Raw genomic sequence first — 25,266 nt, 5'->3', positions numbered from 1 at the left:
AAAAGATCCCCAGCTGATATCTTCCTGTACGCCGGACTACCAGATTATAACACCCAACTGAATAAAGTTAGGAAGATCAATCATTTGAATAACGATCGAATTGACTTTGAAGTAGACACACGCTACAAGAATGCACCCCTAGTTAAAACAAAAACAACCAACCCGTTCAAAAGAACAGGGGAAATTAGGCAGGTAGACGAAAAGCACTTTGAAGAGAAAAATAGAGGGAGAAAAATCACCCACTATAAAACGAAATTCAAAAGAAAGAAAAAATCTAATAAAAGTAAATACGATAATTGCAGAGTACCCGAAGAGAGTACTGGGAATCCGGAGCTACAACATGATTAAGATTATAATCTTACTAATGTTCACCGTCCTACAATCTACCGGACAGAATATAGAGATAGATCCCATCAACTCAAGGAATGGATATCTCATATTCAAAACAAATACCATTAACATACCCATTAATTATGAATACCATTATCTAGCAATTAATATAACAAGAACAGATAAAACATATCAGAGTTTACTAGAACAGGCAACCCAATTTAATAACGAAATCCAAGTTCAATATTTAGTCGAGAAATTGCAACGTGAATTCAACGGCATAAAAATAGCCAAAAGAAACAAAAGAGGCCTTATAAATGCAGTAGTCACAATATATAAATATCTATTTGGAACGTTAGATCAAGATGATAAGGTTGAATTATAAGGGAAAATAGACAATCTGGCTAGCCACAGTGTTCAAGCTAACGAATTAAACTTAGTAATTCAAGCAGTAAATTCCGGCATAGAAGTTGTCAATAAATTAAACAAGGATAATGACAGAAATAAGCAACTAGAAATATTAATATTTAACCTTCAACATTTTACTGAGTACATAGAGGATATTGAATTAGGCATGCAGCTAACAAGATTAGGTATCTTTAATCCAAAATTATTAAGGCAGGATTACCTGAAACACATCGATTCAGAGAAATTATTAAATATCAAAACATCTACCTGGTTGAAATCAGACACTAACGAAATACTAATAATTTCCAACATCCCACGAGAGATCAGAAATATTCCTATACTTAAAATTGTCCCATATCCATATGAAAATAATAACATCCTCACTGACCTAACGCAAAACAATTATTACATTCTTGTAAACGAGGTATATGAAAAAGAATCAAAACGAAAAATAAATGACGAATGTATTTCAGGAATAGTCAAACAAGTAGAAACAAAATGTCCATACACCAAAGCACACCAAAACTTTCAAATAAGTTTCATAGAACCCAATATATTGTTAACTTGGAAATTACCAAAAACCATATTAAACCAAGATTGCCTAAACCAAGAAATAAAAGTAGAAGGTAACGCATTAATAAAAATACATAATTGCAGTGTACAATTAAACGAATTATTAATATTATTAATATTATTATTATTAAAATTAAAACGTAACAAAAATTAAACCACTGTCTTATTTGCAAACCAAAGAAATCGTAATAGAAAATACGCGATAAAATAATGTATTACGTGTAAGCTTAATACTACTATTTGTCATAATCATAATAGGATTAAGCTACAAATTGTTTAATCTAAGTAAAAGCAATAAGCCTAAAACCGACCCGCACATAGAAACATCCTTAGACGAAGACGAAGAATCCCCAGCAGGCACAGTTTTAGACGCACCTGAACTATATCCAAGGATAATCGCCTGAGGACAGGCTTACATCTAACAGTGACATATCTATAGTCCATGCTCCGCATACCCTTGTCTATGTCTATTACCCTGCACCCACAATACTATAAACAATCCGACACCCTCAGCTTCGAACCCCCATAAGCAATCTCACGCTCGAAATGGACCACGCGTAGCCGATTGCAGGCAATGTAAACAAACACCATAAGCTAGAAGTTGAACATAAAACAATAGATGCCGCACTAGAATCCAGCCGCACTAAAATCCAGCCGCACTAGAATCACGCCACTCTTCAGAGATCAATTACTAATCGATTCTCAAGAACCACGCCATCGTAGCTGACCAATCAGAAGCCCTATTCTCAACCACCCCCAAGTAATGCAACACCGATCATACGCAGCGGAAGCCTTTCATCAAAAGCCGCCTTTCCCACATATCGATCGAGTCACGTACTCCATCTCCGAAGCCGAAGTCGAAGCCAACGCCTCCGAATCCAAATCCGAATCCCAAGCCGAGCAAATAGTCTACATTTAAGAAGGCAAATCAGTTCTGTTCAAGACAAACGTCAATCGCGACACCGTCGGAGAATTCAACAAAAGTTAATTCCATTCAAGACATCGGACCTCAGTCATCGTCGGGGAAATAACTAATCAATGTACACTAAGTTTAAGTGAAAGAAGAAAATCTTTTTTAAAACGTAAACTGCAGTGTCTCATATTTAACTATATATATTTTGTAAATATATTTAAAATATATTTTAATTTTGTTATACATCTCACACGAGGATATATTATGATAGCAGAATGGATTACTATAATCGTCCCATGAGTCACAGTTCCAATTGTAAGTAGAAAACTGTTTGACTGTATTGTTTGAAAGTACCGAAGCAAGAGACCTTCTTCAGGAAGAGTAAGAATATTATGCGGTGAATTAGTAATATATTTCCAAAAAATATCTGGTGGCTGAGCGGGGACATTCAGCAGAGCCGTAACTTTAACCTTTATCCAGCTGGTGCGGCATGCCTGAAAGCTATCACAAAAAAGCACTTTTATAAAATTAGTAAAAGGTAAGTGTACTTCACAATTGCAGTCATAGCAATTGTCAAGCAGTACATGTCCAGCATAATACCAATACTCTATTGGATTGTTCTTCGTATCGAAATTCTTGCAGCACGGAAAAAATGGTGTTAGCGCTTCTTGCCCTTTTGTAGGTTTTACAAAACATTTTCCTATAGTCGGTCCAGAGTTTTTGGTTAGATACTTAATGTCCTGAACAAACCATCCATCTTTTGCTGTTACTATGAGCTGAACTATTGAAGTATATACAAAGCCTAAGCCTAAGCCTAAGCCAAAGCCTGTTCTATTTTCGTATATTTTCGAATCACTGTGATTCGACTCAATTACAATTAGATTAGAAAATCAATAAATACAATTTCACCCCTCCGAAGTCACACATATAGCATTCAAATTTAATATTTTCATATTTTCGCTTATTAAGACGAATGGAAAATGAGGAAAATGAGAATAAGTGACCTTTACGATATAAATAAATAATTCAGAGCGGAACGGGTCAACTGGTGGCTCAACCAATTCACCGATTGCTTTTCGTGTTGGTAACTCGGCAGCTCTTGCTGGAGGGACTGAAAGCCTTATTTTCTGGGCGGCAACGCTGGGTGGGCAATACGATCCGAATTACTTGGTGTATTGCAAGGATCGCGAAAATGCTGACTAAAGATGAATTTATTCAATGGGCAGACATGCAAACGGCTAAAGAGGAAGGATGGCAGCCAACGCAATCACCTCTCCGCCTCAACTTTTGCGTAAGAAGAGGGAACATTTCTGTGGGATATCTTTCTGTCTACATATCATGTGTATAACATGGCAAATCATTAAAGCGAGTTTAATCATTGCAATGAACTACAATGCACTACATACCCAATGGATCCAAAAAATGCATTACAAAATTGGACTACAGAATATTGGCTCTGAAGTTTGTAACGTAACTTACTTAACTAACGTAACTAGTTTTAAAGCCATCTAGCCATCTAGTGAAATAGTGGCTATTGATGTTGATCAAGAATATACTTTATGGGGTCGGAAACGCTTCTTTTGAAATATTACACACTTGCAGCACAAATTGTATATACCCCTAAACTCTTTGAGTACCGTGTATATAAAATACCCACTTCCTGTCTACTTTGCAACATAAAAGCAAATATTAACATCAAGCACATACTTAACCTTTGTTCAGCTTAAATCTTTGGAAATTATAGCCCACCATAAGCTTATTCAACATAAACCACAGAAATAAGAAGAAAAAAATACAATTTTTAAACGAAATCCATTTTTTTAAATAAATTGCTAGACATATTGACGTATTAGCCATTCAAAAATTAATTGCATAACCAATCCTACAAAACTGCAAATAACGCTCAGTATAATCAAATCTTCGAAATTAAGGAACTTAGCTCGGTCCAGTTGCAAACTGTCTGGAGTCGTGGGTCGAAAATAACAAGCGCAGATGGTGTATGTTATTACTAGTTTACTAATAAACACACAAAAGCGTTTAGCCCGTGACATACTAGGAAAAGTATTTGTTTCTCTCCATTTCCCGGTTATTGGCTGCCACATCGCCCAATTGGTCCAAAGCATTTCATAGTTTAGTCGAAATCTACGTTTCCAAGTTCCTACTACTCTCACATCGCCAGGTTTAAAGATCAAGACCGATGTCAAAATTAAAATCTTTTCTTTCACCCATCTTCGGGCAACAAAAACTTGCGTCTCCTGGGTCTGTACATCATTTACCTCAATTCGACGCAAATACCAACTGGGAAATCGTCCGGCGTTGTTATGTGATACGGCGATTTTGGTAGGTACCCTTATGTCACGCGTTCGTAGCCAAAGAATATACGTTGTATTTCTTTGTAGATCTAGATGTTCGGGATCCTGCACGAGCGTAAATTGCATCTCATGGTGCTGGGTACTAAAAAGAGAAAGCTTAACCGATGATGTTGTCTCGGCATTGACTCGTCCGCCTGTTTTTACATGGATTAACAGATCATGTACTTCCCTTGCTGAGTCGTCTTCCAAATCAACCATTTGGCAGACAACTGTCTTGCTGATGGGAATGTTTCGATATAAGTAGAACCACAATAACCAAATTAGTAAAAAGGAAGTAATAAGTAAATAAAATAATAATATTATGAGGTTAAGCTCCACTTTCGCATACGGATTTACAGGCACCATTATAGCGGGAACATTGTATACATAGCTGGTATATGTGCCCAAAATCTTGCACGTACAATGCATTCCCTTTTTAACCCCGAAATCCAACGAAGGATAGCAACCGTCGTGCGCCCAGTGTTGTTCATCTGCTGGCAGACTGTATAGCCAATAATCGCAGCTACGCATTTCAAAAACGAAGTCGAATTTAGCAGGACCATCTAGTACTGGTGTTTTAAGGCGACTTTTTAACGGGGACTTTTCCCATACTCGTACTGCCATATATGCCCGTTTTCCCTGCATACAGTTGTTTCGCAAGAGAAAAGTCTTGTTTCTGGAATTCGCCGGAACAATACATAAGGATTTCGATATATCCGAGAACAGTGGTTGTACTTCAGTTTTGAGCAATACTTGAAGTTTATGCGTGCTGCTAATAAACCGCACTGCTAACATTGTTTTCTCTTCAAGCATAATACGGTACATACGTACATCTTGCATTTTTATAATTGTACCCTCTTCATGGCAATTTATATGCTTGCTATCTACAGTTGCATCATAGGAATGTATGGCTGCACGAGTCGAAGCATCCCCAATGGATGTCCATCCAAGGTATGACAACCTTTTAGAAGAATTCAGACCTGTTGTCCTCGGCATATTGCTTGAAGACTCATTTTCCACATTTCCTATAAATGTAGTAAAGCTAATTTCGCTATTCTTGAGAACAGTCTCTACGTTAAAATGTTCTTCATAATGAAACACACGAACAGAAAGCAGAATAGTACTGGGTTGCTTTTCTTCTGGATACCACCAATTCAGCTCACGTTTGATAGATACTACTTTAAGACATATGTAATCCTTGTTGTTTTCCTTTACTTCTTTCAAAAGTGCTGAAGAGAAAAAAACTCTGTGCATACTGTCACTCGTCTCAATTTTATATGATTGATCGCGCTCAATTGAAAAGCATTGTATTTCCAGTGCTACTCCCTCGTAGAACGAGTCTCCGCTGGTGTCTGCCTTAAGACCATGCTGACGAGCATATCCGAGATAGTGAAATAGTCGTTGAGTTTCCCAAGTGGACTTAAGCCAGGTTAGGGATCTAAGCTTGTCCTGTTCATCATCAAAGTTGTTAATTTCAGCCCAAAGCTTATCAAAAACACCTTTTACAAGCTTTCCTGATTTAAGAGCTAGCTGGTATTGGACATAAATGGACTTGGGTGGTAGGGGTGTTTCTTTACACATACGGTTCATCATGTGGTAGACGGTTACGCAAGCCTGGGTTACATCGAAAAGCGGCTGTTCAATTAGTAGGTAGATCATATCATTATGATATAAACGCTGAAAATTATTGTTCATTATTTTCACCACAGTAGCTAGCAAGTGTTGTTCTTTTGCATCAATGGGCTTTAAACGATGTGCTAATGTTAATGTCAAATTGGCCAATTTTCCGAGAGAAACACGCGTCTGTGGATATATGCCTTTTAAGGCGCGTAACAACATTAGGCCGGAATCAATGTGATTTATGTGCGAAGCAATAGACTGTATTGTTTGAAAGTACCGAAGCAAGAGACCTTCTTCAGGAAGTGTAAGAATATTATGAGGTGAATTAGTAATATATTTCCAAAGAATATCTGGTGGCTGAGCGGGGACATTCAGCAGAGCCGTAACTTTAACCTTTATCCAGCTAGTGCGGCATGCCTGAAAGCTATCACAAGCAAGCACTTTTATAAAATTAGTAACAGGTAAGTGTACTTCACAATTGCAGTCATAGCAATTGTCAAGCAGTACATGTCCAGCATAATACCAATACTCTATTGGATTGTTCTTCGTATCGAAATTCTTGCAGCACGGAAAAAATGGTGTTAGCGCTTCTTGCCCTTTTGTAGGTTTTACAAAACATTTTCCTATAGTCGGTCCAGAGTTTTTGGTTAGATACTTAATGTCCTGACCAAACCATCCATCTTTTGCTGTTACTATGAGCTGAACTATTGAAGTATTCGCTACGGTGCGTATATACAAATTCAAGTCTTTACTAGTTAGAGTGAGCTGACCACCCACATACCACTGGTATCTCACCGTCTGAGTTTCGCAGTTTGTGCATCTAGCAGCAAGACGAACATTAGAAAAAGGGCTAAAAAAATCCATTTCACAGTTGAATAAACATTCGATCGTAACTTGCAGCATTCTATAGTCTGTCATTGTAATTGTCTGCACATTTAGTGAACCGCGATTAGGGTTGTCATCGTCAGCCAAAAGCAGACGAAAGATATAGCTGCACCCACTTTTGAAGGAGTACGCAGGAATCATAAAAGCGTCAACTGTAAAAAAATCATTTATTATATATCTTACTCATGATTTATGTAACAAGCAATTTATTATAACACTCCCTTTATCTTCTTTCTAGCTAATTATTGTTTCCATATAAAACCGCCCCTCTCTCTCTTTATTTTTTTCCCCATTATCTGTGAAAGAGAGACGTAGAGATCGCGTGGAAGGGGATTAACCACAGGAAATACATTTTTCTATTCTAGCTTTAATAATGATCCGAACTGATCGCAAGTAGATAATTTCTTGCGACTCTGCATTTTTAGTTTTCTTCTACTCTATATTTTGTAGTCTCTGAGAACAAAACAAGAAACAAGACTGACACGGACATGACCTCGAATATCAATATAAAATATATATGTATATGAAATATATTTGATGGGGTCGGGAACGCTTCCTTTTGGTTTTTACAAACATCTATACGAATCAAATATGCCCGTATAATCTTATAGGTAGATACTTAAGTATCTAAGTACAGGATATAAATACATATGTTTTTTATATAAATGTAAATATATATATATAGTGACATATCCATAATTCCCCACATCCCATACACATTATGTTTATGTACAATTCATCCACCCCATCCACACAAGTAACAGGACCCCACTCAAGAATCAATAACTGTTTCTTCCCATACTCCAAGCTAGGGCCCCCCATAATATAAACAATGGACCACATTGTTTCAGCAACATTAGAATCACGCCACTCTCGAGAAATCGATTCTTTAGAATCACGCCACTCGTGAGGACCAATCAAAGCTAGACATAAAACCAAGGAGTATCACATTCCTAGCTCCGTCATGTAATGCAACACCGATCGCCAGCAGTGGATGCCTTTCATCAAAGCCGACGCATCCCCAAATATCGATCCAGGCACGTACGCCACCGACACGAAGATGCAGCCGAGGAAAGCAACGCCCGAAGCCAGAGTCGGGAGTTCCAAGAGAAGGGCTCATGGAAACTAGCCAGCAGCAGAGAGATCAGTTCCGTTTGAGACAAGCAGACCGAAAGTCAAGTCGGGGAATTCATTTAAATCTTGTGACATAAAGATATTTAAGTTTGTAAAATAAAAGTATTTTTTTAAAAACTTAAAATCGAGTTGCGGATATTTAACTGGCGCAGTCGGTAGGATTTCGTTTAAAATTAACACCTATATTTCGGTAATGGTCAGCTTGTGTAATTTATAATTACTGTGATCACGTAATCCCGGAATTGTTAATAAAATTGTGAAATCCGCCAAAGAACCTATGTGCTGCAAGCACATACGATTTGCAAAACTAATTTAAGTGAACTGAAGTAAGCGGAGATAGTGAATCACCAAGGACAGTGAAACACTTAATACAAAATCAAAAAAAACTTACAAGTGAACCAAAATAAAGTTAAAAACTACAACAAAACAAAACCCAATCAACACCAACAACATGGCGTTACCACCACTATCATTGAGCGAAATCCACTTGAACCAGGCACTGCTGTCGATCCGACAAATACCTGCCTATGACGGTTCATCTGGACAGCTAAGCTCATTTATCAAACGAATCGAATATGTATGCGGATTATATCCAACTGAAGATCTTCGCCAACAAAGGATCCTATTTGGAGCGACCGAGATCCAACTGTCAGGAGAGGCACAACGCATATCGCAAATGACACAACCCAACACGTGGCTCGAACTGAAGACGGCGCTGATCAACGAGTTCAAAAATCACACACCATATGAAGAACTCTTACGACAACTATACACCACCAGATTCAACGGCAGTCTTCGTAAGTTTATAGAAGAATTAGAGATAAAAGCATTATTAATAAACAATAAGCTAAACTTAGAAAACATACCAGAAAATAATGTCATTTATAAAAACGCTTTGAACAACACAATTAAAGATGTCATTACTCGAAAACTTCCTGACAGAATGTTCATGACCTTAGCAAGAAAAGATATTACCACATTGTCTAATCTTAAGAAGGCAGCACAAGAAGAAGGATTGTACGAAGCTAGTACAACAGATTCAGGTACAAATAAAGATCAATCGAAATCGTCTCAATCAAATCGAAAGAATGTTGGAAACTATTATCCAAATTATAATACTACTAACTATCACAATCAAACTCAGAGTTCATCTGGAACAGGTCAGACGAATCGAACAAATCAAAATCAAAATTCCCAAAATCCTGGATTATACAATGAGTTCAAAAATTCCTTGAATCAAGGTAGGGCTCAGAATCCATTCAATCAGCAAATATTTCAAAACCAAGCTAGTGGGAGTGGACCCAACCAACCTACTAAAAGAGGGAGGGAGAGCCAGAGTGGCCAAACGAAGATGGACGTAAATTTTCATCAAGCCGCCTCGGAAGAAACCGAGGAGGACCCTATATAAACATTACCATTAATAAAAGAATATTAAGGTGTATCGCTGACTCGGGATCATCGATCAACATCATGAAAGAAAATTACACAGATTCCGAGATAAAAGACGATAACCTTACGGTCCATACCATCAATGGACCTGTCCGTTTAACTAAGAGTATAATGAGGAATGCGAACAAAACATGTCCGTCCGAACAAAAGTTCTACATACATAACTTTTCCGAAAATTATGATATTTTATTAGGAAGAGAATACTTGATGGCAAGTAAAGCCGTCATCGATTACAGAAATGACACTGTAACACTAGGAGCTAGGTCGTACCCAATCATTCAGAGTGGAGAAGCTATTGAAGCCGGCAAGACCGCACAGAAGTGCACTGATCCCTCTACAAAAGAAGAGAAGATCGCACCTAAGTGCCTTGACCCATCTCCAGAGGGAGATCAATACTTCGCTTCCGCTCTAGACAGTGAATTAAGGGAATGTAATCAATTAAGATTGGAACACTTAAACGACGAAGAGAGGGAAGAGTTAAAGAAGGTCTTATATGAGTTTAAGGATGTGCAGTACAGAGAAGGTGACAATTTGACTTTCACAAGTACAATCAAGCACGAGATCAAAACTCAACATGAAGACCCGGTCTACAGACGACCATACAAATATGCCCAGATACATGATCAGGAGGTAAACCAGCAAATCAAAGATATGATCAGGCAGGGAATAATTCGAAAGTCGAATTCTCCTTACTGCTCGCCCATATCTATGATTCCGAAGAAGATAGATGCCTCAGGAAAGCAAAAATATCGAATGGTAGTAGACTATAGAAGTCTAAATGAAATAACAGTTAAGGACAAATTCCCAACTCCAAGAATGGATGAAATCCTAGACAAACTAGGTAAATGTCAGTATTTTACGACAATCGATTTAGCAAAAGGTTTCCATCAAATACCCATGGAACCTAGCTCAATCCCCAAAACTGCGTTCTCCACTAAGCATGGACATTACGAGTTCACTCGTATGCCCTTTGGGCTAACCACTGCCCCAGCTACCTTCCAAAGATGTATGAACAATCTGCTAGAAGAGTTAATCTTCAAAGATTGCTTTGTATACTTAGATGACATCATTATATTTTCCACTTCATTGGAAGAACACTTGTTGTCACTAAGGAGAGTATTTGGAAAGTTGAGAGACGCCAACTTGAAGCTACAAATGGATAAATGTGAATTCATGAAAAAGGAAACTGAATTCCTAGGTCATGTAGTCACTACTGAAGGAATAGTACCAAATCCAGGCAAAATCTCTGCCATTGTCAAATTTCCAATACCAGAAACGACTAAACAAATAAAGTCATTCTTAGGTCTGTGCGGGTTCTACAGGAAATTCATTCCTAATTTTGCAAACATAGCAAAACCCATGACACTCAAACTAAAGAAAGGAGCTGTCATAGACCCCAAGGAAGAAAAGTACGTCGAGGCATTTGAGAGACTAAAAGTACTCATCACCTCAGACCCTATCCTTGCGTTCCCAGACTTTGACAAAATGTTCACGGTAACAACCGACGCTAGTAACATAGCATTGGGAGCGGTTTTGTCACAAGAACACAAACCGATCTGCTACGCTAGCAGAACCCTAAATGAACATGAAATAAACTATTCAGCCATCGAAAAGGAATTATTAGCGATCGTATGGGCAACCAAGTATTTCCGTTCATACCTGTTCGGTAGAACATTCGAGATACAAAGCGATCATAAACCCTTGATTTGGTTGAACAACCTCAAGGAGCCAAATATGAAATTACAAAGGTGGAAAATAAAACTGAATGAGTTTGATTTTAAAATGAAATATCTACCAGGCAAAGAAAATCATGTAGCTGATGCCTTATCAAGGGTAAGGATTAATGAAAATCTCCTGGGAGAAGCTTCCAATAGCGTTGGTGCAACTGTACATAGCGCACAGGAAGACAATCTAAATCACATTGCTATCACGGAAAGACCAATTAACTATTACAATCGGCAAATTGAGCTAATAAAAGGCAATGAAGATAAGGTAGAAACAATTCGTTATTTTCACAAGCTAATCATCAAGATCACGTATAAGGAAATGACTAACACCTTAGCGAAGGATATAATAAAGGAATATCTATGCACCAAAAAGAGCGCATTATATTTTCATAACGAAACAGATTTTCCTCCATTCCAAAAAGCCTATTTAGAAATCATTAATTCTAACAATATAACCAAAGCTATTAAATCAAGCACGAAACTCCTAGATATTCAGAATTACGCTGAATTTAAAGAAACCATATTAAAGAATCATAAAGGCTTACTCCATCCAGGGATAGAGAAAACCGTCAATTGGTTTAGGGGAAAATACTATTACCCGGATTATCAAAAACTAATCCAAAACATCATAAACGAATGTCCTACTTGTAATATTGCCAAAACAGAGCATAGAAATACGAAGTTGGCATTCGAAACTACACCGGAAATACTGAACATCAGAGAGAAATACGTCATGGATTTCTATATGGTTGGTAACCAACAGTTCCTATCATGTATTGACGTATACTCGAAGTTTGCCACTCTTGTAGAAGTAAAAAGTCGTGACTGGTTAGAAGCAAAAAGAGCCATCATGAAAGTTTTTAACGAGATGGGCAAACCAATTGAAATCAAAGCCGATAAAGATTCAGCTTTTATGTGCACAGCATTGCAAGCATGGCTGAATGCGGAAAACGTCAAAATAGAGATCACTTCCAGCAAAAATGGAATATCTGACGTAGAAAGATTTCATAAAACAGTAAATGAAAAATTAAGAATAATATCTAGCGAGGATAACACAGAAGATAGATTCACGAAGTTTGAATTAATTCTTTATACTTATAATCATAAAACCAAACATAATACCACAAATAGGACACCAGCTGATATATTCATTTATGCAGGCTCACCTGATTATGACACACAACTAAATAAAGTGAATAAAATCACTCAATTAAATAAAAACCGCATAGAGTATGAAGTAGATACCCGCTATAAACTATCACCTCTAGTTAAGTCTAAGGTAACAAATCCTTTCAAAAGGACGGGTGAAATTAGACAGGTAGACGAAAAACATTATGAAGAAAAGAATAGGGGTAGGAAAATAACTCATTATAAATCAAAATTCAAGAAAAAGAAGAAATCTAATAGAAGCAAATATAATAATTCCAGAGAAACCGAGGAAGTTAATGGAATCGGCGAACTTCAACACAATTAAAATCCTCATCTTCCTCATAATTACCATCGTAATGGCACAGGGCCAAAACATAGAAATAAATTCTATAAAATCCCAAAACGGATATATGATATTCAAAACTGGATCGATCAACATACCTATCAATTACGAATACCATTATCTAACTGTTAATGTAACTAAAACCGAAGAACTATACCAAAATTTGTTAAGGCAAGCCACTAAATTCCAGGACATAATCCAAATAAAATATCTAGTAGACAAATTGCAAAGAGAAATGAACGGGCTAAAAATAACCAAAAGAAATAAAAGAGGCCTGATCAATATAGTAGGAACAGCCTACAAATATCTCTTTGGAACACTAGATCAGGAAGATAAAGTCGATTTGGAACAAAAAATAGAAAATTTAGCCAGCCATAGTATTCAAATGAATGAACTAAATTTGGTAATAGATGCAGTTAATAGCGGAATAAACGTTATAAACAAACTAAATGAAGAAAAAGACAGGAATCAACAAATAGAAATTTTGATATTCAATCTACAACATTTCACAGAATATATCGAAGATATAGAACTAGGTATGCAATTAACTAGGCTCGGTATATTTAATCCAAAATTATTAAAACAAGACTACCTGGAACAAATAAATTCTGAGAAAATACTAAATATAAAAACCTCCACATGGCTAAAATCCGATACCAACGAAATTCTAATAATTTCCAACATTCCCAAAGACATTACAAAAGTACCAATCTATAAAATCGTTCCGTATCCAGACGAATTAAATAACATGTTAACAGATATGACATACGACAAGTACTACATAAAAAATGAAGAAGTATTTGTTAAAGAAACTAGATTGAAAACCAATGACAATTGTATAAAAGGAATTTTAATGCAAACTCCCACTAAATGTCCATATTCCAAAACATTTCAAAACTTTCAAATAAACTTTATTGAACCCAATATACTAATCACGTGGAATCTTCCAAAAACAACGCTAAATCAGAATTGTGTAAACCAAGAAATCATAGCGGAAGGAAATACCATTATAAAAATCTACAACTGTTCTATCCAATTAAATGAATTTACAATATCAAACACAATGTTAGATTTTGCCCAGAATGTTTATGTCAACAACAACATAACTAAAATAAAACCACTGTCGTATGTCCAAACTAATGAAATAATTATGCAATACACCACATATAGTAACCTATTACAAATAAGTCTACTAATTTCATTTGTCATAATTATATTAGTACTACTAAGTTATGTAGCTGTTAAATTTACGAAAACTTCTAAAAGAGTCACGGTTAAATGTATAAACCCTATAATAGAAGCAGAAGAGGAACCAACCTCAGCCACCGCACTTGACACCCCGTCACTATACCCGAGGGTAATCGCCTAGGGACAGGCTAATAACAAACGTTGGGGGAGTGACATATCCATAATTCCCCACATCCCATACACATTATGTTTATGTACAATTCATCCACCCCATCCACACAAGTAACAGGACCCCACTCAAGAATCAATAACTGTTTCTTCCCATACTCCAAGCTAGGGCCCCCCATAATATAAACAATGGACCACATTGTTTCAGCAACATTAGAATCACGCCACTCTCGAGAAATCGATTCTTTAGAATCACGCCACTCGTGAGGACCAATCAAAGCTAGACATAAAACCAAGGAGTATCACATTCCTAGCTCCGTCATGTAATGCAACACCGATCGCCAGCAGTGGATGCCTTTCATCAAAGCCGACGCATCCCCAAATATCGATCCAGGCACGTACGCCACCGACACGAAGATGCAGCCGAGGAAAGCAACGCCCGAAGCCAGAGTCGGGAGTTCCAAGAGAAGGGCTCATGGAAACTAGCCAGCAGCAGAGAGATCAGTTCCGTTTGAGACAAGCAGACCGAAAGTCAAGTCGGGGAATTCATTTAAATCTTGTGACATAAAGATATTTAAGTTTGTAAAATAAAAGTATTTTTTTAAAAACTTAAAATCGAGTTGCGGATATTTAACTATATATATATATATTGTATGTATTTTGTAAAGATATATATATATTTTGTAAATATATTTAAAATATATTTTAATTTTGTTATACATCTCACCCGAAGATATATTATGATAGCAGAATGGATTACTATAATCGTCCCATGAGTCACAGTTCCAATTGTAAGTAGAAAACTGTTTGACTTCGTATTTTTTTGAATAATCACGGCTCAGTGAACCGTTAATCCAAAGTATTTCATTGTGTGCAGCACGTCTTGATTCACCTCCTTCGATTACGGCCTGTACTTGACCCATAGCCAACTTCAGATAACACCGGGACGCGAAGGAAAAACCATTAAAATTCCCCTCTACATGGAAAACTAACAAGTTTCTCCAAATTTCATGTTTAGTTTGAAACCTTAACGAATATCGTCGAATAATCAGCCAAGGATTATCTGTAAAGTATTTTGAAAAGTGTTCTTTGGGGTGGACAAATATATACATAAATAATTAGAGTTACAAATTATCGAATTCATAAACTTACTTAATTCAGCTGCGTCCGTCAAATGCCATCTAAAGCTAGCTCTAATTGTAAAGTTGCATGTTTCCAAAAAGAGAACCCTAATGATAAATCTGCGGTTGACGGCAATTTTTATTGGAGATTGGGGGTCTGAGCCCTTTAATATTACTATTTGTGGCGTACAATGCGTTGGCAGATTCACTTTAACTTCAACGATTTCCATGACTTTATGTACCCATGGCTGTGAAGGCAATTGACCTTGTAGTGTAATGACCTTATCATTCGCAGACCAAAAAATGGCTATTATCTTTGCGAAGTAACCCTTATCATACATTATTTTCCTTCGGGCCTTAATTCCGAGCAAAGAAAGCTGATTGCTGATTGATAGGGTTTTCAAAAATTTTGGCTGCATCTTGTTTGCTACCTTTCCCACTTCAAAGAAAGCTAAAAGGTAGCTGGAAGTGCTTAGGTGTATGGTAATTGAATACTTAACTGGAAGCTCTTCCATTGTAATGACGATAGGTGTTGGTCTTCCGTATGGAACATATTCATTAGTAAAAATATTTATTTTGGCTCTGGTCAGTTCGTTATTTTCGGCCACTTGCATAGTCATATGCAAAGACAGAAGTATCAGTTTTATTGTGTCCACCGGTAGCCACATGTATTCATTTTCGCATAGAGCTCAGGAATGATTAAAGACTCAAAGGTACTATTTATAAAATACAATGTGGACTAATTGTACAGTTTATAAGAAGCCAAAAACACAAGTAGGTTGCTTTGTCATTTTATTTCAGTATTCCTTTTAAAACTCATGCGCAGCTTTCAGACAGCACCAGCGAGATACTTAGCAAAGCTGAGGAAGCGCTCTCTCACAGAGTGGGTCATACATAAGACTGGAGATGACAATACTATTATTTACGTGCTTTGAGCCTATTATAATTCGGTTTTAATGTTTTTTTTTCAGAACTAAGGCTTCTTTTTACATCTTTTATTGAACTTTGCAACTCTGAAAAGCTGATAAATGCAGCTATAAATATACTTTACAGCTTAAGCTTTCCGTCTGGAAAATAATAAGCGTTTTGGGTGGGATCTATAGGGACATGCCAATATTGGACAAAGCCACTGAAACACCACAGTCTTTTATATAACAAATATAGAGCGAACTATTTTTTGACACACTCTTTATCTTAAATAATAGTTGCTGTATTGTTAAAAGCAACAACTTCCAAGTTTTAGGTTGTAGTAGGTTATTATACCCGATACTCATAATGGGTATATTAGATTTGTGGTGAAAATGGATGTGTGTAACGTCCAGAAGGAATCGTTTCCGACCCCATAAAGTATATATATTCTTGATCTGCATCAATAGCCGAGTCGATTGAGCTCTATATGTCTCTCTGTCTGTCCGTCCCTATGAGCGCCTAGTGCTCAGAGACTATAAAAGCTAAAGCAACGACATTTTATATCCAGACCTCTCTAATATGTCACTGTTACAAGTGTATTTCAAAACTTCCCCCCGCCTACTTCTGCTCCCACAAGAGGCGAAAATCTGTGGCCTCCACAATTTCAAAGATACGAGAAAACAGAAAACGCCGAATCGTAGACGATGACTTTATCTTCTAGAATGCATAATCTGAACCAGATCATTTAATTATTATAGCCAGAATCAAGAAAACAATTTCATTCTTTCTCGCTCTGTCTCTCTCTAACACGCAGGTTTCATGTCGGCTTTGCCTATTGAAAAATGTTAGTTCAAGGATCTCAGAGACTATAAGAGCTAGAGCAACCAAATTTTTGATGCACACTCCTGTGATATCGGACCTTGACGAGTTAGTTTCAAAATTCGCCCCACCCCCTTCCGCCCCCACAAATTACGAAAATCTGGGGCATCCACAATATTGAAGTTACGAGAAAACTAAAAACGAACAATCATAAAAATTTACCATATCTATCAGATCGCTGAATCTGGATCAGATCGGATAATTTTTATAGCTAAAAGGAACAAATTTTTGGTGGCTACGCAGTGTCCTACGACACGCTCAGACTGATTTTCTGTCTCTCACGCACGCACTCTTTGTCGTGTCGCTGACTTCCGTGCTCGCATGTTGCCGATAGAATATGTGCCCTGTACTTCTCTTTTCCGTGTAAGTATATTTTTTTTGGCTTGTGCACAGGTCGATGGAAAACTATCTCCCGTAACTGGAACCATCGATAGCGCCTTAAACTGTGCAGGCTTTGCTTGCTATGGAGCGGGTATGGACAGGCATTTGGGCCGCTGTTTTTCGTGATTTCTGATTACTCCCTGTTGGCAACTGTCAGAATCATTTGGTTTTGTTTTTTTATTCTTCCATTCTGCTCCAACGATTTGCAGAGAGGTCTGTCCGCGCAGAGATCCATGGGGTCCGATAAGGCTCCTGAGCTCTCCGTTAACGACTGGTCCCCCGCTTGGCTGACTCTCGGCACGTTTCGAATAACACACTTAGTCCGGCCTGGTGTGAGGTGAATGTGTGGGTTGGTTTTGCGGGTAGGTAATTTTACATATGGTAAGTGTGTGAGCTACTTAAGCGTGTGTGAGCTACTACTTGAACCGTACAACCTCAACTAGACCAAATGTCGCAAAAAACACAGAATGTTATTCACCTACAGATTCATACGAGCCGAATGATCATTGATTGCCCCACACGTTGTCTTTAAGATGACGCTTTATCTAGTCTCAAATGTTAAGCTCGAAGTCTTCAGATTGTCCTGTCTGCGACTCAAGTGAAGTTTGTTCGATTTCAAAAACCAAAATAACTGCAAACAGTAGATGGGTTTTACTCCAAGCAACTTTTGACGCTGCTTTAAAATATCCACCGAAGAATTCATTTGTTTTGATCATCAAACGGGGTTCGTTGCGAGAGTAGGTTTTTTAACTATAAATCAGAAACTTTGTGTCAAGAAAGGCAGTGTGGTGTAATCAAAAAATTAGCAACCAAACAAATAGATTTTTGCAACCCAATGGGACTTCAGGCAATTTTCAACAGAACTCAGTCAACCATACGGCTGAGAGGAACTGATTTACTTTCACCGCAGCCAAAATGCAATGCTCGTAATACTGAAATATGCATTAGTCCTTCAGCAGAACAATCAGCAAGGTCACATCAACCTACATTCTATTTGAGGACCTAAGCTTATCGGTGACACCTGCCTTGCAACCAATTTTGAGCAGATCATTGTAACGCATTTTCTCATCGTTCGTCATAGCAGAAGACACAAATCGATCGACGGCGTTGGCAACCGTTTTTCGTTGGTTGGCACAGTGACCTGCCTGCCACATAATTCGACCTATTAAGTTTGTTGTTATGTTAAGCATGGGCCAATTTGGGTACGATTTTTATAAATCTCGTATCTTAATCACCCCACTCGCTTTGCGCGGCTAATAAAGCAAACCCTATACATAGTATTATCCAACAAATAGTGTACTCATTTCAAATAGTTCACGATCGAATCTACGCTGCTGAAGAAGCTAAGGAGCTCAACAGTTGGTGTCGGTCCGACGTGATAAAAAAACAAAACCAATTAATTAATTAGTTAATTCGCTTTAGACCGGCGGTTGTGCACAAGCAAAAGTAACTGTCTCTCGTCACCGCTGTACCTTCTGCTCGTTGTTGTTTCGTTCCGGTTTTTGGCGCACTCAGTGTGTAAGACATTGTTAAAGACCCAAATCTATCAAAAACGAGGAGGAACGTTGTGAGTTGCTGCGGCGACCGCAACTCTACATTTTTACCCGATACTTAGTCAGTATGGCTCTACTCCGGCAGACGCCGCTACTATTAAACGACACGAAAAAAAGTGCGTGCGAGAGAGACAGAAAACGTGTCAGCCTTAATAGTCTCTGAGATTTGTGGAAGCCCCAAATTTTTCGTCATTTGCGAGGGCGGAAGGGGGAGTGGCGAAATTTTGAAACAAACTCGTCAAGGTCCGATATCACAGGAGTGTGGATACCAAATTTGTTTGCTCTCTAAGATCTAGGAACTCACATTTTGCAATAGGCAAAGCTGACCATGAAACGTGTGTGTTAGACAGAGACAAAGCAAGAGAAAATGAAATTTTTTTTATAAATGAGTATTGGGGTATATTAGATTTGTGGTAAAAGTGGATGTGTGTAACGTCCAGAAGGAATCGTTTCCGACCCCATAAAGTATATATATTCTTGATCAGCATCAATAGCCGAGTCGATTGAGCCATGTCTGTCTGTCCGTCTGTCCGTCCGTCCGTCCGTCCGTCCGTCCGTCCGTCCGTCTGTCCGTCTGTCCGTCCCCTTCAGCGCCTAGTGCTCAAAGACTATAAGAGCTAGAGCAACGATGTTTTGGATCCAGACTTCTGTGATATGTCACTGCTACAAGAATATTTCAAAACTTCGCCCCGCCCACTTCCGCCCCCACAAAGGACGAAAATCCTTGGCATCCACATTTTTAAAGATACAATAAAACCAAAAACGGAGAATCGTAGAAGATGCCTATATCTTCTAGAGTACAAAATCTAAACCAGATCGTATAATTATTATAGCCAGAATCAAGAAAACAATTTCATTCTTTCTCGCTCTGACTCTCTCTTACACGCAGGTTTCATGGTCGGTTTTGCCAATTGCAAAATATGAGTTCAAGGATCTCAGAACCCATAAGAGCTAGAGCAACCAAATTTGGTATCCACACTCCTGTGATATCGGACCTTGACCATTTTATGTCAAAATTTCGCCACATCCCCTTCCACCCCCGCAAAGGACGAAAATCTGGGGCATCCACAATATTGCAGATTCGAGAAAACTAAAAACGCAGAATCATAGATAACGACCATATCTATCAGATCGGGAATCTGCAAAGCAAAAATTTAGATGCCGGTCGCACCTTGAATACTCTCATGGACAATACCCATACATTTTCTAATTCAATTATAAAGACAACATTAAGACAACAGTAATTTTACCCTCATGCAATATACGAATGTAATAATCTTTAATATTTATGTACATAAGATATTTTATAATTGAATTATAAAATTATAATTTCCCGTCGGAAAGCGCGCAATTGACAATTGATTTGAAATATATGTAAAACCAATTCCATTTATATTTATGCATATTTATTTAAGTATATATCTATATTTTCTTATATTGTATATTTAGATACATCATTGTTTTAGTTATAATAAACAAAAAAGTCGAGAACCGACGGCGTTTGCATAATTTGTATAATTTATAATCAACCTGCTTAAGATAAGGAAATAAATGTGTAATTATATTATTGTAATATTTTATATTTGGTGGTATAAATCAAACAAATAAGAGCTTTTATTTCATTTCCCGCGCCCTCGTGTACCATACCCCCACCCCTGCCAATTCTTCATTTATTTTGTGGCGGTAGGTCAGCCCATCAAAAGACCCAAAACAAGAACCAAACTTAAATTTCAGTTTTAGCGGCCAGCAATACTAAACACACACACGCAAAGTACGTGAGAATGCATGTGCACCCATACACTAAAACATGCTGGTGGCAAAACAGAACCAGACCTGAGAGAGTTCAAAAAATTTTGAAAAAGCATACAATCACATATTTTTGTCGAAACATATTGCGTGTGTACTAACACATGCAAAGATGTTCTCTCTGCGCTCTCTCTCTCATGATGACGTCACTCTGGGGTACGCAATGCGCTAGCCAGTGTGTGACGCTTTCGTTGTATGAACTGGCACATCTATATACTGTATGGTTAGTGATTAAACAATTTAACAAATAGATACCTTACATTTCTTGGTTTTTGATAAACACTCACTCTTCATGTCCGCCGAAGGTCTTCGTCGTTCCGATGAGGTTCGATGCCCTCTCCGTTTTGGCACAAATATTTATTTATGTGAGGCACCACTGATCGTACTAAATAGATCTGGAATTAGATTAGATCTGGAAAACCCCCTTGGTTTACCAAAGAGTTATCCAGTCTAAAAAACTTAAAATCAAGACTTTATACAAAATTTCAAGAAGTGGGTTCTCCTACTTCTCACTCTCGTTATGTAATAGCTCGGTCAAACTTTTCAGTTCTTAATGCTCAATGCTATAAGAACTACCTATCTCGTTGCAGGATACGTTTTTCTCAGGACCCTAAACAGTTTTACTGCTTCGTAAACAGTAAGCGTAGAACGTCCGCACACCCATCCTCGCTATCATTTTGTAATACGTAGGCAAATAATGATCAGGCAATTGCCGATCTTTTTGCCCAGTTTTTCCAAACCACCTATTCTGAGGAACGCTACTCTGGTCAACCGTAGCCATACGGATTACCGAGGTCGAACGGCATTTTCAGTCCCTTGTTAAATGAATATTCCCTACTTCAAGATCTTCGACTAGTTAAGCCGGTGTTTTCACCGGGTCCAGACGGGGTTCCAGGTTGTGTGGACCGAGGCTCTGTGTGGACCATTGCTTAAACTGTTCACCCTGTCCATTGATTCCTCTTGCTTCCCCCCAATCTGGAAGGAATCGTTTATAATTCCTCTCCATAAAAAAGGTAGCAAGTCTGATGCAAAAAATTATAGAGGTATAGCAAAGTTATCCGCTATTCCCAAATTGTTTGAGAAGGTTTTAACTCCGCACTTGCAACATCTCTGCAAGTCACTTATATCTCCAACTCAGCATGGATTTATAAGGCGGCGATCAACCACCACGAACTTGTTAGAGTTTACCTCTTTCATTATTAAAGGCTTTCAAGGTAACTTACAGACGGATGTTATTTACACCGACTTTAGTAAAGCATTCGACTCTGTAAACCATTCCCTTTTAGCACATAAACTTGACCTTTTAGGGTTTCCGCCCAACCTCCTGAGATGGATTTCTAGCTATCTTTGTTCTAGGTCTCAAAGAGTCCTCTTCAAAAACTCCCTCTCTTTACCAGTAAAGGTTTCTTCGGGAGTACCACAGGGCAGCCATCTAGGCCCCTTACTCTTCACACTCTTTATTAATGACTTGCCTTCAGTATTAACATACTCTCGAGTACTTATGTATGCGGATGATGTTAAACTCTGTGTCCAGTACAAGGACATTTCATTCTCGCTTGCAATCCGATCTCAATAGCTTTCAGTCATGGTGTTGTGCAAACTTGTTACACCTTAATGCCTCGAAATGCAAAGTTATGACATTTCATCGTTCTAGCCCTTTGTTGGCTCCCTACACCCTATTTGGGGGTTCTCTTGAGAGAATTACCCTGGTGGATGATCTGGGTGTTATGTTAGACCCCAAGTTAAAGTTTTCCGAACACATTTCTACCATGGTAAATAAGGCCATGGGCGTGCTTGGGTTTATAAAGAGGTGGTCAAAAGAATTTGACGACCCCTATATAACAAAGACTCTCTATACCTCGCTTGTTCGTCCGATCTTAGAATACGGCTCCTGTGTATGGTGCCCTCAGTACAAAGTACACCAGGACCGTATAGAATCAGTACAGAAAAACTTTTTACTCTTTGCTCTGCGGGGCCTTAACTGGGATGCGGGTGTAAGACTCCCATCTTACTCTAGTAGACTATTATTAGTAAACCTCCCATCCTTAGTTAACCGTAGAAAAATGCTTGGTGTGGTATTTATGCACAACTTGATCGGGGGTGACATAGACAGCCCTGATCTGTTGAGCCGCATAAACTTCACGATTTCCGGCCCGGTGTGAGCTGAATGTGGGGGTTGGGATGTGGGTAGGTAGTGTGTAGGGATAGGGGAGTGTGTGAGCTACTTATACGAGGCGGCACCACAAGCGCATCGTCAGTGTTGCTACTTCGCGAACACCCGCTGGCTGTCCGGGGCTGCTTATTTTCGGTTCTCTCCCTAGGGATGTCCGCTTATTCGCAGCTCCGCTGCTCTTATATTCCGCCTCGAAAAGAGCGGAGCAGACGTAGCCCTGATCCAGGAACCTTGGATAGTGGGAGACAAGGCTTGTGGACTAGGGTCGAAGGAGTACAAGATAATTGTAGCTCAACATGAAGGTAAAACCCGCACCTGCATTCTCGCCAGAAAGCACCTTAATATCTTTCTGCTCCATAATTATAGCGATAGCGACAACACGGCGGCAAGCCTAGAGCTGAAAGGGACACATCTAAGGCTGATGTCGTCCTACATGGCCCATGAGGAAAACGATCCTCCCAACGACCTTGTTCGCAAACGAGCCAGCGACAGCGAGAGGTCGGACATAGACGTACTAATAGGTTGCGATGCCAACGCTCACAACACTCAATGGGGGAGCTTTCAGGCTCATCCTTAACTCAAATCTATTTATTTGTAATCGGGGCAACGACCCCACTTTTATAATTAAAAATCGACAGGAGGTTATTGACATCACCTCAGTGTCTCCCAACCTGTTAGACATAGTCAAGAGTTGGCAAGTCCTTGAAGCCCACTCTTTCTCTGACCACAGATACATCGAGACCACACTATCCCTCGAGTGTCCGAAACCTAAGGAGTATATTAATCCCAGGAAAGCCAACTGGGAAAAATATAGCTCAGCCCTGGAGGACTTACTCCCCTCCAAAGCACCATCATGCCCGGACACAAAAGACGACCTAGATCGCCTAGTGAACAGGTTCACAGAAGCATGCAACAAAGCCTTCGCGGCAGCATGCCCCTCTAGCAAACCTAGGGTGAAAAAGAAACCCCGCTGGTGGTCAAAACAAATAGACATTCTACGTAAAAGCTTCAGGACACTCTTCAACAGGGCCAAAAGCGCGAACGAGGAGAGCCACTGGGCAGACTACAAAATCAGTGTGTCACTATATAAAAAGGAAACAAGGAAAGCAAAAAGGGCCTCTTGGCAACAATTTTGCTCGGAAATTGAGGAAACGTCAGAGGCCGCAAGGCTTCGCAAGATTCTCTCAAAAACTAACCCCTCGGTAGGGTATCTTAAAAGGAATGACGGCACGTGGACTAACTCCAGTGAGGAGTCCCTGCACATTCTAATAGACACGCATTTCCCAGGATGCACAACCATCGAGACGGTACATCTCCATTACAGAAGCCCTGACTGACCTGGGTGTGGACCGTCACTTGGTGATGCTCATTGATCAATTGCTCACATGCAGGACGGTGACATCATCGATGGGATCGTCCGCCTAGTCAAGCTATGTCAACAGAGGCACCCCGCAAGGTGGTGTCCTGTCTCCTCTTCTGTAGAACATAGCAGTCAACAAGATTCTATGTGACCTAGAAGGGGAGGGGGGGGGGGCTGCAAAGTCGTGGCCTATGCGGACGACGTTGCGATTATCTTCTCGGGGAAATACCCTCAAACACTGTGCGACTTAATGACCACAAAGCTAGCGCAACTGTCGGATTGGACAGAATCGCGCGGTCTGGGAGTAAATCCCTCAGAAACGGAACTCGTATTATTCACAAATAAATACAAGGTCCCGCCCCTCAACCCTCCAATACTACAAGGATGCAGGCTCTCCTTTAGCGACAGGGCCAGTTACTTAGGGTTGGTAATTGACAAGAAGCTTAGCTGGAACCTGAATGTCAAAGACAGAGTGAAGAAGGCAATGACTGCGCACTACACATGCAAAAAAGCTATTGGGCTAAGATGGGGTATGATCCCAAGCATCGTCCAATGGATATATCAAGCTATAGTTAGACCAATACTACTCTACGGAGTTACGGTGTGGTGGCCGGCCCTATCAAAAAGGGCGATCACCAAGCAACTGTGCAAAGTCCAGCGGACTGCCGCCCTATGTATTACCGGAGCTCTTCGCACCACCCGAAATGATGCGCTAAATGCCATCCTATGCCTACAGAGCCTTGACCTCGCAGGAAAGGAACGGGCTGAAGTAGCAGCAATACGTCTAAGAGACTCAGATCAATGGGTGACACAGTGCATAGGTCACTCAGCCATATTAAATAATAG

General features: G+C 39.1%; 1 protein-coding gene across 1 annotated transcript; it reads right to left on the bottom strand.

The window, feature by feature from the left end:
* Window positions 1–4,056: 4,056 nt before the first annotated feature.
* LOC113566246 lies at window positions 4,057–18,607 on the bottom strand. The gene is made up of 3 exons (XM_026991030.1): window positions 18,550–18,607; window positions 14,966–15,301; window positions 4,057–7,232 (listed from the first exon to the last, which is right to left on the bottom strand). The coding sequence occupies exons 1-3, from the start codon at window positions 18,605–18,607 to the stop codon at window positions 4,057–4,059; spliced, it is 3,570 nt and encodes a 1,189-aa protein (XP_026846831.1).
* Between the last annotated feature and the right edge of the window lie 6,659 nt (window positions 18,608–25,266).

The sequence above is a fragment of the Drosophila persimilis genome, unplaced genomic scaffold (genome assembly GCF_003286085.1).
Source record: "Drosophila persimilis strain 14011-0111.01,24,50 unplaced genomic scaffold, DperRS2 tig00000652-arrow-arrow-pilon, whole genome shotgun sequence".
Lineage (NCBI taxonomy): Eukaryota > Metazoa > Arthropoda > Insecta > Diptera > Drosophilidae > Drosophila > Drosophila persimilis.
This window is presented reverse-complemented; position numbering and strand designations above follow the sequence as displayed.

Coding starts and splice junctions, on each gene's coding strand:
- LOC113566246 (XM_026991030.1), bottom strand. CDS start 18,607: ATGACGAACGATGAGAAAATGCGTTACAATGATCTGCTCAAAATTGGT. Junction 15,302..18,549: donor CAAAATTGGTTGCAAGGCAG/GTGTCACCGATA, acceptor AATACTTTACAG/ATAATCCTTGGCTGATTATT. Junction 7,233..14,965: donor CTATCATAATATATCTTCGG/GTGAGATGTATA, acceptor ATTTTTTTACAG/TTGACGCTTTTATGATTCCT.